At 47.5% G+C, this 14209-nt stretch overlaps 2 protein-coding genes across 8 annotated transcripts in view; one reads left to right on the forward strand and one right to left on the reverse strand.

The window, feature by feature from the left end:
• The window catches only part of C2CD5 (C2 calcium dependent domain containing 5), a 61141-nt gene that overhangs the window by 45171 nt on the left and 1761 nt on the right, over positions 1 to 14209 (forward strand). For 5 of the 7 annotated variants that reach the window (XM_075275480.1, XM_075275481.1, XM_075275482.1 and 2 more), the window contains 8 exons: positions 1679 to 1740; positions 1813 to 1911; positions 2047 to 2136; positions 2231 to 2318; positions 2495 to 2581; positions 2648 to 2692; positions 2793 to 2882; positions 7903 to 8093. In XM_075275480.1, the coding sequence (XP_075131581.1) occupies positions 1679 to 1740; positions 1813 to 1911; positions 2047 to 2136; positions 2231 to 2318; positions 2495 to 2581; positions 2648 to 2692; positions 2793 to 2882; positions 7903 to 8093 (752 nt within the window). The remainder of the gene's footprint in view (positions 1 to 1678; positions 1741 to 1812; positions 1912 to 2046; positions 2137 to 2230; positions 2319 to 2494; positions 2582 to 2647; positions 2693 to 2792; positions 2883 to 7902; positions 8094 to 14209) is intronic. The other 2 variants (XM_075275487.1, XM_075275486.1) reach the window with 2 other exon arrangements.
• GOLT1B (golgi transport 1B) overlaps positions 1 to 14209 on the reverse strand; it is a 266853-nt gene that overhangs the window by 35964 nt on the left and 216680 nt on the right. The gene's annotated exons all lie outside the window — the stretch shown is intronic.

A 14209-nucleotide genomic window follows, 5' to 3' on the forward strand; every position in this document is an offset into this window, starting at 1 on the left:
ATAAGTAATGTAATGTATGTATACAGTGACTGTACCAGCAGAATAGTGAGCGCAGCTCTGGAGTATAATACAGGATAAGTAATGTATGTACACAGTGACTGTACCAGCAGAATAGTGAGCACAGCTCTGGAGTATAATACAGGGTAAGTAATGTAATGTATGTACACAGTGACTGTACCAGCAGAATAGTGAGCGCAGCTCTGGAGTATAATACAGGATAAGTAATGTAATGTAATGTATGTACACAGTGAGTGCACCAGCAGAATAGTGAGCGCAGCTCTGGGGTATAATACAGGATAAGTAATTTATGTACACAGTGACTGTACCAGCAGAATAGTGAGCGCAGCTCTGGAGTATAATACAGGATAAGTAATGTAATTTATGTACACAGTGACTGCACCAGCAGAATAGTGAGCACAGCTCTGGAGTATAATTCAGGATAAGTAATGTAATGTATGTACTCAGTGACTGCACCAGCAGAATAGTGAGCGCAGCTCTGGGGTATAATACAGGATAAGTAATGTAATGTATGTACACAGTGACTGTACCAGCAGATTAGTGAGCGCAGCTCTGGAGTATAATACAGGATAAGTAATGTATGTACACAGTGACTGTACCAGCAGAATAGTGAGCGCAGCTCTGGAGTATAATACAGGATAAGTAATGTAATGTATGTACACAGTGACTGTACCAGCAGAATAGTGAGCGCAGCTCTGGAGTATAATACAGGATAAGTAATGTAATGTATGTACACAGTGACTGTACCAGCAGAATAGTGAGTGCAGCTCTGGAGTATAATACAGGATAAGTAATGTAATGTATGTACACAGTGACTGTACCAGCAGAATAGTGAGCGCAGCTCTGGAGTATAATACAGGATAAGTAATGTAATGTATGTACACAGTGACTGTACCAGCAGAATAGTGAGCGCAGCTCTGGAGTATAATACAGGATAAGTAATGTAATGTATGTACATAGTGACTGCACCAGCAGAATAGTGAGCACAGCTCTGGAGTATAATTCAGGATAAGTAATGTAATGTATGTACTCAGTGACTGCACCAGCAGAATAGTGAGCGCAGCTCTGGGGTATAATACAGGATAAGTAATGTAATGTATGTACACAGTGACTGTACCAGCAGATTAGTGAGCGCAGCTCTGGAGTATAATACAGGATAAGTAATGTAATGTATGTACACAGTGACTGTACCAGCAGAATAGTGAGCGCAGCTCTGGAGTATAATACAGGATAAGTAATGTAATGTATGTACACAGTGACTGTACCAGCAGAATAGTGAGCGCAGCTCTGGAGTATAATACAGGATAAGTAATGTAATGTATGTACACAGTGACTGTACCAGCAGAATAGTGAGCGCAGCTCTGGAGTATAATACAGGATAAGTAATGTAATGTATGTACACAGTGACTGTACAGGATAAGTAATGTAATGTATGTACACAGTGACTGTATCAGCAGAATAGTGAGCACAGCTCTGGGGTATAATACAGGATAAGTAATGTAATGTATGTACACAGTGACTGTATCAGCAGAATAGTGAGCGCAGCTCTGGAGTATAATACAGGATAAGTAATGTAATGTATGTACACAGTGACTGCACCAGCAGAATAGTGAGCACAGCTCTGGGGTATATTACAGTTTATCATGTGATTTTTGTGCAGGCTTCTACAGTTGTAACACAGAGATCATGCCTGGCATTAATAACTGGACGTCAGATATACAGGTGAGTGGTTTTCGTTACAGTGTACGCCCCCGTGTCCCCCGCTCCGGCGCTGACTCTCCGTTTCCTCCTTAGATGTTCACCACCGTCCGTGTCGTACGACTTTCTAGCATAAACCTGACCAATCAGACCCTGAACAAGAGCTTCAATGACATGTGCGAGAACCTTCTGAAGGTGCGGGGCCCCGAGGGTCTGTGTGGTCTCTTGGACACCTGGAGGGGGGTTGTTAATGATTTTGGGGTGCTCTATTAACCCTCGGCAGTCTGTCGCCTCCATGCTTTTCACTGCCGGTCTCCCGTTTCCCCGCAGAGCCTGTACTTTAAGCTGCGCTCCATGGTCCCGTGCTGCCTCTGTCATGTCAACTTCACGGTGGCTGTTCCGGAGGACGAGTCTATCCAGGTGAGTATAATCTCTCCCTCCCGGGGTGTTCGCCCGCTCCTCAGTTACTCCTCAGGGCAGCAGTGACTTTGCCGTTCTTACTGTCTCGTTCCAGATCGCAGTCACCGCAGTCGCCATCACCTTCGACAAACAAGACACTTTACAGAGCAGTAAAAACAAGGCGGAACGTCCTCAGCCTCGAGGTGAGGGGTTATGTGATTGGGGTGCTGGGGACAGCTGCAGTCTTGTTTCAGTGTGTCCTTGCACCTGTCCTGCACTGACACTGTGAGGGGCCCGGCCGCCGTGTGACCAGGACTCGCTGTGGCCGGGGAATGTCTCCATCTTGATCAGAGTAAGGTATCTGTGTTGTCTCCTCCAGTGTCCGCCGATGCCGACGAGCTGCTGCAGTTCCCCCTGGAGTTATCCTCCGACACCCCCGGACTACAGCCCCTGTCTCCAGCCAAGGGTAAGTGTGTGTGGGCGGGGCTGTGACAACCTCCCGGGCCTTGTATAATGACATGACTTCCTGCAGATCTCCAGGAGAGGGTGGGAGCGGCGGCTGGCGCCCCCCTGAGAGGTAAGTGTGGCGGTGCTGTCTCTTCTTGGGGGAGGTTGTGATGCCGGAGACGTCATCCATCTTTTTTCTTTGTCTTTTTGTCCTGTCCGCCGGTCTCCAGCCGTTGATTCCTTTGCGGAGCGCTGCAGCAGCTGGATAGAGCACATTAGAATGAGGGCTCAGACCATAAGACGCGGATCAGTAAAAACAAGTAGGACGCTGCCGCTGCTGCTGCTGTGTGTCCCTTCATTGTGCTGATTCTTCCAGGCGGACATGTGATCTACGGTGGGGGCGGGGCTACCGAGTGTGAACCCGATTGTATGTAGAGAGCGGCGGCCACTGACTGTCACCCCGACTAGAGCGCGCACCGTTAGCTGGACTTGTTATACTCTGCTCACAGCCAGAGCTGCACTCCTTAGGACTCACTGCTGCCCCCTCCTGTTCAGTGGCTGTAGAGTGCATGCTCTGCGGCCAGCGCTAATATTACGTGTCTGGCCACCTCCCATCACCAGGAATCAATTACAGCTGCGCTTGCAATTCTGCAGCTTCAGAGCTGGAATCTTTCCCTGCTTGTTCAGTGTCTGCACAGAGCGTGTCCAGGGAATCCCCGGGGTCTGTGTAGTCATCTGGTGCCCTGCAGGGGGGGCTGCCCAGAAACTTACTGACTGTTTCCATGCAGCCGAGCTCAGAGGATAGGAGTCTGCCCAGTATCTTACTGACTGTTTCCATGTAGCAGAGCTCAGAGGATAGGAGTCTGCCCAGTATCTTACTGACTGTTTCCATGCAGCAGAGCTCAGAGAAGAGGAGTCTGCCCAGTATCTTACTGACTGTTTCCATGTAGCCGAGCTCAGAGGATAGGAGTCTGCCCAGTATCTTACTGACTGTTTCCATGCAGCCGAGCTCAGAGGATAGGAGTCTGCCCAGTATCTTACTGACTGTTTCCATGTAGCAGAGCTCAGAGGATAGGAGTCTGCCCAGTATCTTACTGACTGTTTCCATGCAGCAGAGCTCAGAGGATAGGAGTCTGCCCAGTATCTTACTGACTGTTTCCATGTAGCAGAGCTCAGAGAATAGGAGTCTGCCCAGTATCTTACTGACTGTTTCCATGCAGCAGAGCTCAGAGGATAGGAGTCTGCCCAGTATCTTACTGACTGTTTCCATGTAGCAGAGCTCAGAGTATAGGAGTCTGCCCAGTATCTTACTGACTGTTTCCATGCAGCCGAGCTCAGAGAATAGGGGTCTGCCCAGTATCTTACTGACTGTTTCCATGTAGCAGAGCTCAGAGGATAGGAGTCTGCCCAGTATCTTACTGACTGTTTCCATGCAGCCGAGCTCAGAGGATAGGAGTCTGCCCAGTATCTTACTGACTGTTTCCATGCAGCAGAGCTCAGAGGATAGGAGTCTGCCCAGTATCTTACTGACTGTTTCCATGTAGCAGAGCTCAGAGAATAGGAGTCTGCCCAGTATCTTACTGACTGTTTCCATGTAGCAGAGCTCAGAGGATAGGAGTCTGCCCAGTATCTTACTGACTGTTTCCATGCAGCAGAGCTCAGAGGATAGGAGTCTGCCCAGTATCTTACTGACTGTTTCCATGCAGCAGAGCTCAGAGGATAGGAGTCTGCCCAGTATCTTACTGACAGTTTCCATGCAGCAGAGCTCAGAGGATAGGAGTCTGCCCAGTATCTTACTGACTGTTTCCATGCAGCAGAGCTCAGAGGATAGGAGTCTGCCCAGTATCTTACTGACTGTTTCCATGCAGCAGAGCTCAGAGGATAGGAGTCTGCCCAGTATCTTACTGACTGTTTCCATGCAGCAGAGCTCAGAGTATAGGAGTCTGCCCAGTATCTTACTGACAGTTTCCATGCAGCAGAGCTCAGAGGATAGGAGTCTGCCCAGTATCTTACTGACTGTTTCCATGCAGCAGAGCTCAGAGGATAGGAGTCTGCCCAGTATCTTACTGACTGTTTCCATGTAGCAGAGCTCAGAGAATAGGGGTCTGCCCAGAAACTTACTGACTGTTTCCATGTAGCAGAGCTCAGAGGATAGGAGTCTGCCCAGTATCTTACTGACTGTTTCCATGCAGCCGAGCTCAGAGGATAGGAGTCTGCCCAGTATCTTACTGACTGTTTCCATGTAGCAGAGCTCAGAGAATAGGGGTCTGCCCAGTATCTTACTGACTGTTTCCATGTAGCAGAGCTCAGAGAATAGGAGTCTGCCCAGTATCTTACTGACTGTTTCCATGTAGCAGAGCTCAGAGAATAGGGGTCTGCCCAGTATCTTACTGACTGTTTCCATGCAGCAGAGCTCAGAGGATAGGAGTCTGCCCAGTATCTTACTGACTGTTTCCATGCAGCAGAGCTCAGAGGATAGGAGTCTGCCCAGTATCTTACTGACTGTTTCCATGCAGCAGAGCTCAGAGGATAGGAGTCTGCCCAGTATCTTACTGACTGTTTCCATGCAGCAGAGCTCAGAGGATAGGAGTCTGCCCAGTATCTTACTGACTGTTTCCATGTAGCAGAGCTCAGAGGATAGGAGTCTGCCCAGTATCTTACTGACTGTTTCCATGCAGCAGAGCTCAGAGGATAGGAGTCTGCCCAGTATCTTACTGACTGTTTCCATGCAGCAGAGCTCAGAGAAGAGGAGTCTGCCCAGTATCTTACTGACTGTTTCCATGTAGCAGAGCTCAGAGGATAGGAGTCTGCCCAGTATCTTACTGACTGTTTCCATGCAGCCGAGCTCAGAGGATAGGAGTCTGCCCAGTATCTTACTGACTGTTTCCATGCAGCCGAGCTCAGAGGATAGGAGTCTGCCCAGTATCTTACTGACTGTTTCCATGCAGCAGAGCTCAGAGGATAGGAGTCTGCCCAGTATCTTACTGACTGTTTCCATGTAGCAGAGCTCAGAGGATAGGAGTCTGCCCAGTATCTTACTGACTGTTTCCATGTAGCAGAGCTCAGAGGATAGGAGTCTGCCCAGTCTCTTACTGACTGTTTCCATGTAGCAGAGCTCAGAGGATAGGGGTCTGCCCAGTATCTTACTGACTGTTTCCATGTAGCAGAGCTCAGAGAATAGGAGTCTGCCCAGTATCTTACTGACTGTTTCCATGTAGCAGAGCTCAGAGAATAGGGGTCTGCCCAGTATCTTACTGACTGTTTCCATGTAGCAGAGCTCAGAGGATAGGAGTCTGCCCAGTATCTTACTGACTGTTTCCATGCAGCAGAGCTCAGAGGATAGGAGTCTGCCCAGTATCTTACTGACTGTTTCCATGCAGCAGAGCTCAGAGAATAGGAGTCTGCCCAGTATCTTACTGACTGTTTCCATGTAGCCGAGCTCAGAGGATAGGAGTCTGCCCAGTATCTTACTGACTGTTTCCATGCAGCAGAGCTCAGAGGATAGGAGTCTGCCCAGTATCTTACTGACTGTTTCCATGTAGCAGAGCTCAGAGAATAGGAGTCTGCCCAGTATCTTACTGACTGTTTCCATGTAGCAGAGCTCAGAGGATAGGAGTCTGCCCAGTATCTTACTGACTGTTTCCATGCAGCAGAGCTCAGAGGATAGGAGTCTGCCCAGTATCTTACTGACTGTTTCCATGCAGCAGAGCTCAGAGGATAGGAGTCTGCCCAGTATCTTACTGACAGTTTCCATGCAGCAGAGCTCAGAGGATAGGAGTCTGCCCAGTATCTTACTGACTGTTTCCATGCAGCAGAGCTCAGAGGATAGGAGTCTGCCCAGTATCTTACTGACTGTTTCCATGCAGCAGAGCTCAGAGGATAGGAGTCTGCCCAGTATCTTACTGACTGTTTCCATGCAGCAGAGCTCAGAGTATAGGAGTCTGCCCAGTATCTTACTGACTGTTTCCATGTAGCAGAGCTCAGAGGATAGGAGTCTGCCCAGTATCTTACTGACTGTTTCCATGCAGCAGAGCTCAGAGAAGAGGAGTCTGCCCAGTATCTTACTGACTGTTTCCATGTAGCAGAGCTCAGAGGATAGGAGTCTGCCCAGTATCTTACTGACTGTTTCCATGCAGCCGAGCTCAGAGGATAGGAGTCTGCCCAGTATCTTACTGACTGTTTCCATGCAGCAGAGCTCAGAGGATAGGAGTCTGCCCAGTATCTTACTGACTGTTTCCATGCAGCAGAGCTCAGAGGATAGGAGTCTGCCCAGTATCTTACTGACTGTTTCCATGTAGCAGAGCTCAGAGAATAGGAGTCTGCCCAGTATCTTACTGACTGTTTCCATGCAGCAGAGCTCAGAGGATAGGGGTCTGCCCAGTATCTTACTGACTGTTTCCATGTAGCAGAGCTCAGAGAATAGGAGTCTGCCCAGTATCTTACTGACTGTTTCCATGTAGCAGAGCTCAGAGAATAGGGGTCTGCCCAGAAACTTACTGACTGTTTCCATGTAGCAGAGCTCAGAGGATAGGAGGTCCTGACCACAGGCTTACTGACTGTTTCTACAAGGTATAGGAAAGGCATTAGTAGTGTCTGTCCATAAGCTTCCACGTCAGTCAGCAGCAGAATGGCGAGTGCAGCTCTGCAGTACAGGGTGTCAGTTCCTGTAGCTTTGGGTAGATCCTTTTAAAGGGATTGTCCTATTAAGGACACTTATCTTCTGCCTGCAGGATAGGGGATTGGGGTCCGATCACTGGGGAGAGCCTGACTGCTACCAGGTGCAATCTGGAGGACGGGGGGACGGAACGTTCTCCTGTGTGTGCCGGGACATTAGAGCCGTGTAGCTGTGCATGGCGCTCCGCTCACACACGTGCACTCTCCATTCACACGCATCCAGGACCCCCAGTGATCAGACGAGTCTCCTCTCTTCTGTAGGCAGGGACAATCCCTTTAAGGCCTGGCTTAGTGGGGTGAGTGGCCCCTGACGTGTTGCGGGGCCCCGGGGTCGCTCGCTGGTTGGAGGTGATCTACGTCCCATGGTTCACACTCTCTCCCAGTGATTTCTGTGTAATTTGCGCTCCTCGCTTCCTCCATCTTCTTCTCTTTATTTTTCGGCTTTTCGTTCCTTTCATCCGTGATTCTTTTGCAGGAATGTCACTTGTGTTGCGGCCGCCATCATTCCTCCTGCGCTGGCATGATCTGCATGACTGTCCGCCATCGATCCCCCTCCTGTCACCTCTGCCTTCACCCAGCTGACAATGAGACCCCCTCTCGTCTGTCCCCCCGTTATTTGTCCGCCCCTGGCCGCGCCCCTTCCTACAAGTCTCTCTTCTCTTGCAGTTACCTCTCTGGATAAGGCCAGTCCACTGGGTGAGAGTCACCTGAGGAGCCGCCCCGGAGCTGCGCTCGGGATTCCCACCGTCTCCGTGGTCAAGATGACGCCGCTCTCCTTTATACCAGGGGCCAAAATAACCAAATACCTCGGCATTATCAACATGTTCTTCATACGGGAAACCACGTCACTGCGCGAGGTGAGTCACATGGTCAGCGCCAAAATATAAGGCAGGAACCCCAACTCCACCTAATTCTGCTCACACAGCTGATGGGTTGTTACATTGTATCAGTAACAATGACTAATGGCTGCAACAATACTAAGTCACACATGCGTTACACTCCTTGGAAAGTAAGTGCACCCCTAAACCCGGCTTATTTTTGGAAGCCGACCCCCTGATGATTATTGTCATCTCATTGACTAAGATAGCAATGTCCACTGTCATGTAGACTGATCTGTAGGGAGACGTATAATCCCACATATATCTGCTCATATCTCCGGACCTATAGGCGGTGACATCACTATATACTAGTCCCTATACATCCGGATATATTGGCAGTATCGCCTCTGTCCATCACATTATTCCGCCATCATCCATCCTATTATCTGCTCATATCTCCGGACCTATAGGCGGTGACATCACTATATACTAGTCCCTATACATCCGGATATATTGGCAGTATCGCCTCTCTCCATCACGTTATTCCGCCATCATCCCTCCTATTATCTGCTCATATCTCCGGACCTATAGGCGGTGACATCACTATATACTAGTCCCTATACATCCGGATATATTGGCAGTATCGCCTCTGTCCATCACGTTATTCCGCCATCATCCCTCCTATTATCTGCTCATATCTCCGGACCTATAGGCGGTGACATCACTATATACTAGTCCCTATACATCCGGATATATTGGCAGTATCGCCTCTCTCCATCACGTTATTCCGCCATCATCCCTCCTATTATCTGCTCATATCTCCGGACCTATAGGCGGTGACATCACTATATACTAGTCCCTATACATCCGGATATATTGGCAGTATCGCCTCTGTCCATCACGTTATTCCGCCATCATCCCTCCTATTATCTGCTAATATCTCCGGTCCTATAGGCGCTGACATCACTATATACTAGTCCCTATACATCCGGATATATTGGCAGTATCGCCTCTGTCCATCACATTATTCCGCTATCACTTCCTCCTATTATCGGCTCATATCTCCGGACCTATAGGTGGTGACATCAGTATATACTAGTCCCTATACATCCGGATATATTGGCAGTATCGCCTCTGTCCATCACATTATTCCGCCATCACTTCCTCCTATTATCGGCTCATATCTCCGGACCTATAGGTGGTGACATCACTATATACTAGTCCCTATACATCCGGATATATTGGCAGTAACGCCTCTGTCCATCACGTTATTCCGCTATCACTTCCTCCTATTATCTGCCCATATCTCCGGACCTATAGGCGGTGACATCACTATATACTAGTCCCTATACATCCGGATATATTGGCAGTATCGCCTCTGTCCATCACATTATTCCGCCATCACTTCCTCCTATTATTTGCCCATATCTCTGAACCTATAGGTGGTGACATCACTATATACTAGCCCCTATACATCCGGATATATTGGCAGTATCGCCTCTGTCCATCACGTTATTCCGCCATCACTTCCTCCTATTATTTGCCCATATCTCTGGACCTATAGGCGGTGACATCACTATATACTAGTCCCTATACATCCGGATATATTGGCAGTATCGCCTCTGTCCATCACGTTATTCCGCCATCATCCCTCCTATTATCTGCTCATATCTCCGGTCCTATAGGCGGTGACATCACTATATACTAGTCCCTATACATCCGGATATATTGGCAGTATCGCCTCTCTCTATCACATTATTCCGCCATCACTTCCTCCTATTATCTGCTCATATCTCCGGACCTATAGGCGGTGATATCACTATATACTAGTCCCTATACATCCGGATATATTGGCAGTATCGCCTCTGTCCATCACGTTATTCCGCCATCATCCCTCCTATTATCTGCTCATATCTCCGGACCTATAGGAGGTGACATCACTATATACTAGTCCCTATACATCCGGATATATTGGCAGTATCGCCTCTGTCCATCACATTATTCCGCCATCATCCCTCCTATTATCTGCCCATATCTCCGGACCTATAGGCGGTGACATCACTATATACTAGTCCCTATACATCCGGATATATTGGCAGTATCGCCTCTCTCCATCACATTATTCCGCCATCATCCCTCCTATTATCTGCCCATATCTCCGGACCTATAGGCGGTGACATCACTATATACTAGTCCCTATACATCCGGATATATTGGCAGTATCGCCTCTGTCCATCACGTTATTCCGCCATCATCCCTCCTATTATCTGCTCATATCTCCGGACCTATAGGCGTTGACATCACTATATACTAGTCCCTATACATCCGGATATATTGGCAGTATTGCCTCTGTCCATCACATGATTCCGCCATCATCCCTCCTATTATCTGCTCATATCTCCGGACCTATAGGCGGTGACATTACTATATACTAGTCCCTATACATCCGAATATATTGGCAGTATCGCCTCTGTCCATCACATTATTCCGCTATCACTTTTTCCTATTATCTGCTCATATCTCCGGACCTATAGGCGGTGACATCACTATATACTAGTCCCTATACATCCGGATATATTGGCAGTATCGCCTCTGTCCATCACATTATTCCACCATCACTTCCTCCTATTATCTGCTCATATCTCCGGACCTATAGGTGGTGACATCACTATATACTAGTCCCTATACATCCGGATATATTGGCAGTATCGCCTCTGTCCATCACATTATTCCGCCATCATCCCTCCTATTATCTGCTCATATCTCCGGACCTATAGGCGGTGACATCACTATATACTAGTCCCTATACATCCGGATATATTGGCAGTATCGCCTCTGTCCATCACATTATTCCGCTATCACTTCCTCCTATTATCTGCTCATATCTCCGGACCTATAGGCGGTGACATCACTATATACTAGTCCCTATACATCCGGATATATTGGCAGTATCGCCTCTGTCCATCACATTATTCCGCCATCACTTCCTCCTATTATCTGCTCATATCTCCGGACCTATAGGCGGTGACATCACTATATACTAGTCCCTATACATCCGGATATATTGGCAGTATCGCCTCTGTCCATCACATTATTCCACCATCACTTCCTCCTATTATCTGCTCATATCTCCGGACCTATAGGTGGTGACATCACTATATACTAGTCCCTATACATCCGGATATATTGGCAGTATCGCCTCTGTCCATCACATTATTCCGCCATCATCCCTCCTATTATCTGCTCATATCTCCGGACCTATAGGCGTTGACATCACTATATACTAGTCCCTATACATCCGGATATATTGGCAGTATTGCCTCTGTCCATCACATGATTCCGCCATCATCCCTCCTATTATCTGCTCATATCTCCGGACCTATAGGCGGTGACATCACTATATACTAGTCCCTATACATCCGAATATATTGGCAGTATCGCCTCTGTCCATCACATTATTCCGCTATCACTTCCTCCTATTTTCTGCTCATATCTCCGGACCTATAGGCGGTGACATCACTATATACTAGTCCCTATACATCCGGATATATTGGCAGTATCGCCTCTGTCCATCACATTATTCCACCATCACTTCCTCCTATTATCTGCTCATATCTCCGGACCTATAGGCGGTGACATCACTATATACTAGTCCCTATACATCCGGATATATTGGCAGTATCGCCTCTCTCCATCACATTATTCCGCCATCATCCCTCCTATTATCTGCTCATATCTCTGGACCTATAGGCGGTGACATCACTATATACTAGTCCCTATACATCCGGATATATTGGCAGTATCGCCTCTGTCCATCACATTATTCCGCTATCACTTCCTCCTATTATCTGCTCATATCTCCGGACCTATAGGCGGTGACATCACTATATACTAGTCCCTATACATCCGGATATATTGGCAGTATCGCCTCTGTCCATCACATTATTCCGCCATCACTTCCTCCTATTATCTGCTCATATCTCCGGACCTATAGGCGGTGACATCACTATATACTAGTCCCTATACATCCGGATATATTGGCAGTATCGCCTCTGTCCATCACATTATTCCGCCATCATCCCTCCTATTATCTGCTCATATCTCCGGACCTATAGGTGGTGACATCACTATATACTAGTCCCTATACATCCGGATATATTGGCAGTATCGCCTCTGTCCATCACATTATTCCGCCATCATCCCTCCTATTATCTGCTCATATCTCCGGACCTATAGGCAGTGACATCACTATATACTAGTCCCTATACATCCGGATATATTGGCAGTATCGCCTCTGTCCATCACATTATTCCGCCATCACTTCCTCCTATTATCTGCTCATATCTCCGGACCTATAGGCGGTGACATCACTATATACTAGTCCCTATACATCCGGATATATTGGCAGTATCGCCTCTGTCCATCACGTTATTCCGCCATCATCCCTCCTATTATCTGCTCATATCTCCGGACCTATAGGCGGTGACATCACTATATACTAGTCCCTATACATCCGGATATATTGGCAGTATCGCCTCTGTCCATCACATTATTCCGCCATCATCCCTCCTATTATCTGCTCATATCTCCGGACCTATAGGCGGTGACATCACTATATACTAGTCCCTATACATCCGAATATATTGGCAGTATCGCCTCTGTCCATCACATTATTCCGCTATCACTTCCTCCTATTATCTGCTCATATCTCCGGACCTATAGGCGGTGACATCACTATATACTAGTCCCTATACATCCGGATATATTGGCAGTATTGCCTCTGTCCATCACATTATTCCGCCATCACTTCCTCCTATTATCGGCTCATATCTCCGGACCTATAGGTGGTGACATCACTATATACTAGCCCCTATACATCCGGATATATTGGCAGTATCGCCTCTGTCCATCACATTATTCCGCTATCACTTCCTCCTATTATCTGCTCATATCTCCGGACCTATAGGCGGTGACATCACTATATACTAGTCCCTATACATCCGGATATATTGGCAGTATCGCCTCTGTCCATCACATTATTCCGCCATCATCCCTCCTATTATCTGCTCATATCTCCGGACCTATAGGTGGTGACATCACTATATATTAGTCCCTATACATCCGGATATATTGGCAGTATCGCCTCTGTCCATCACATTATTCCGCCATCATCCCTCCTATTATCTGCTCATATCTCCGGACCTATAGGTGGTGACATCACTATATACTAGTCCCTATACATCCGGATATATTGGCAGTATCGCCTCTGTCCATCACATTATTCCGCTATCACTTCCTCCTATTATCTGCTCATATCTCTGGACCTATAGGCGGTGACATCACTATATACTAGTCCCTATTCATCCGGATATATTGGCAGTATCGCCTCTGTCCATCACGTTATTCCGCCATCATCCCTCCTATTATCTGCTCATATCTCCGGACCTATAGACAGTGACATCACTATATACTAGTCCCTATACATCCGGATATATTGGCAGTATCGCCTCTGTCCATCACGTTATTCCGCCATCATCCCTCCTATTATCTGTCCATATCTCCGGACCTATAGGTGGTGACATCACTATATACTAGTCCCTATACATCCGGATATATTGGCAGTATCGCCTCTGTCCATCACATTATTCCGCCATCACTTCCTCCTATTATCTGCTCATATCTCCGGACCTATAGGCGGTGACATCACTATATACTAGTCCCTATACATCCGGATATATTGGCAGTATCGCCTCTGTCCATCACGTTATTCCGCCATCATCCCTCCTATTATCTGCTCATATCTCCGGACCTATAGGCGGTGACATCACTATATACTAGTCCCTATACATCCGGATATATTGGCAGTATCACCTCTGTCCATCACATTATTCCGCCATCATCCCTCCTATTATCGGCTCATATCTCCGGACCTATAGGTGGTGACATCACTATATACTAGCCCCTATACATCCGGATATATTGGCAGTATCGCCTCTGTCCATCACATTATTCCGCTATCACTTCCTCCTATTATCTGCTCATATCTCTGGACCTATAGGCGGTGACATCACTATATACTAGTCCCTATACATCCGGATATATTGGCAGTATCGCCTCTGTCCATCACATTATTCCGCCATCACTTCCTCCTATTA

This window comes from Leptodactylus fuscus, chromosome 5 (assembly GCF_031893055.1).
Source record: "Leptodactylus fuscus isolate aLepFus1 chromosome 5, aLepFus1.hap2, whole genome shotgun sequence".
In the NCBI taxonomy this organism is placed as follows: Eukaryota; Metazoa; Chordata; class Amphibia; order Anura; family Leptodactylidae; genus Leptodactylus; species Leptodactylus fuscus.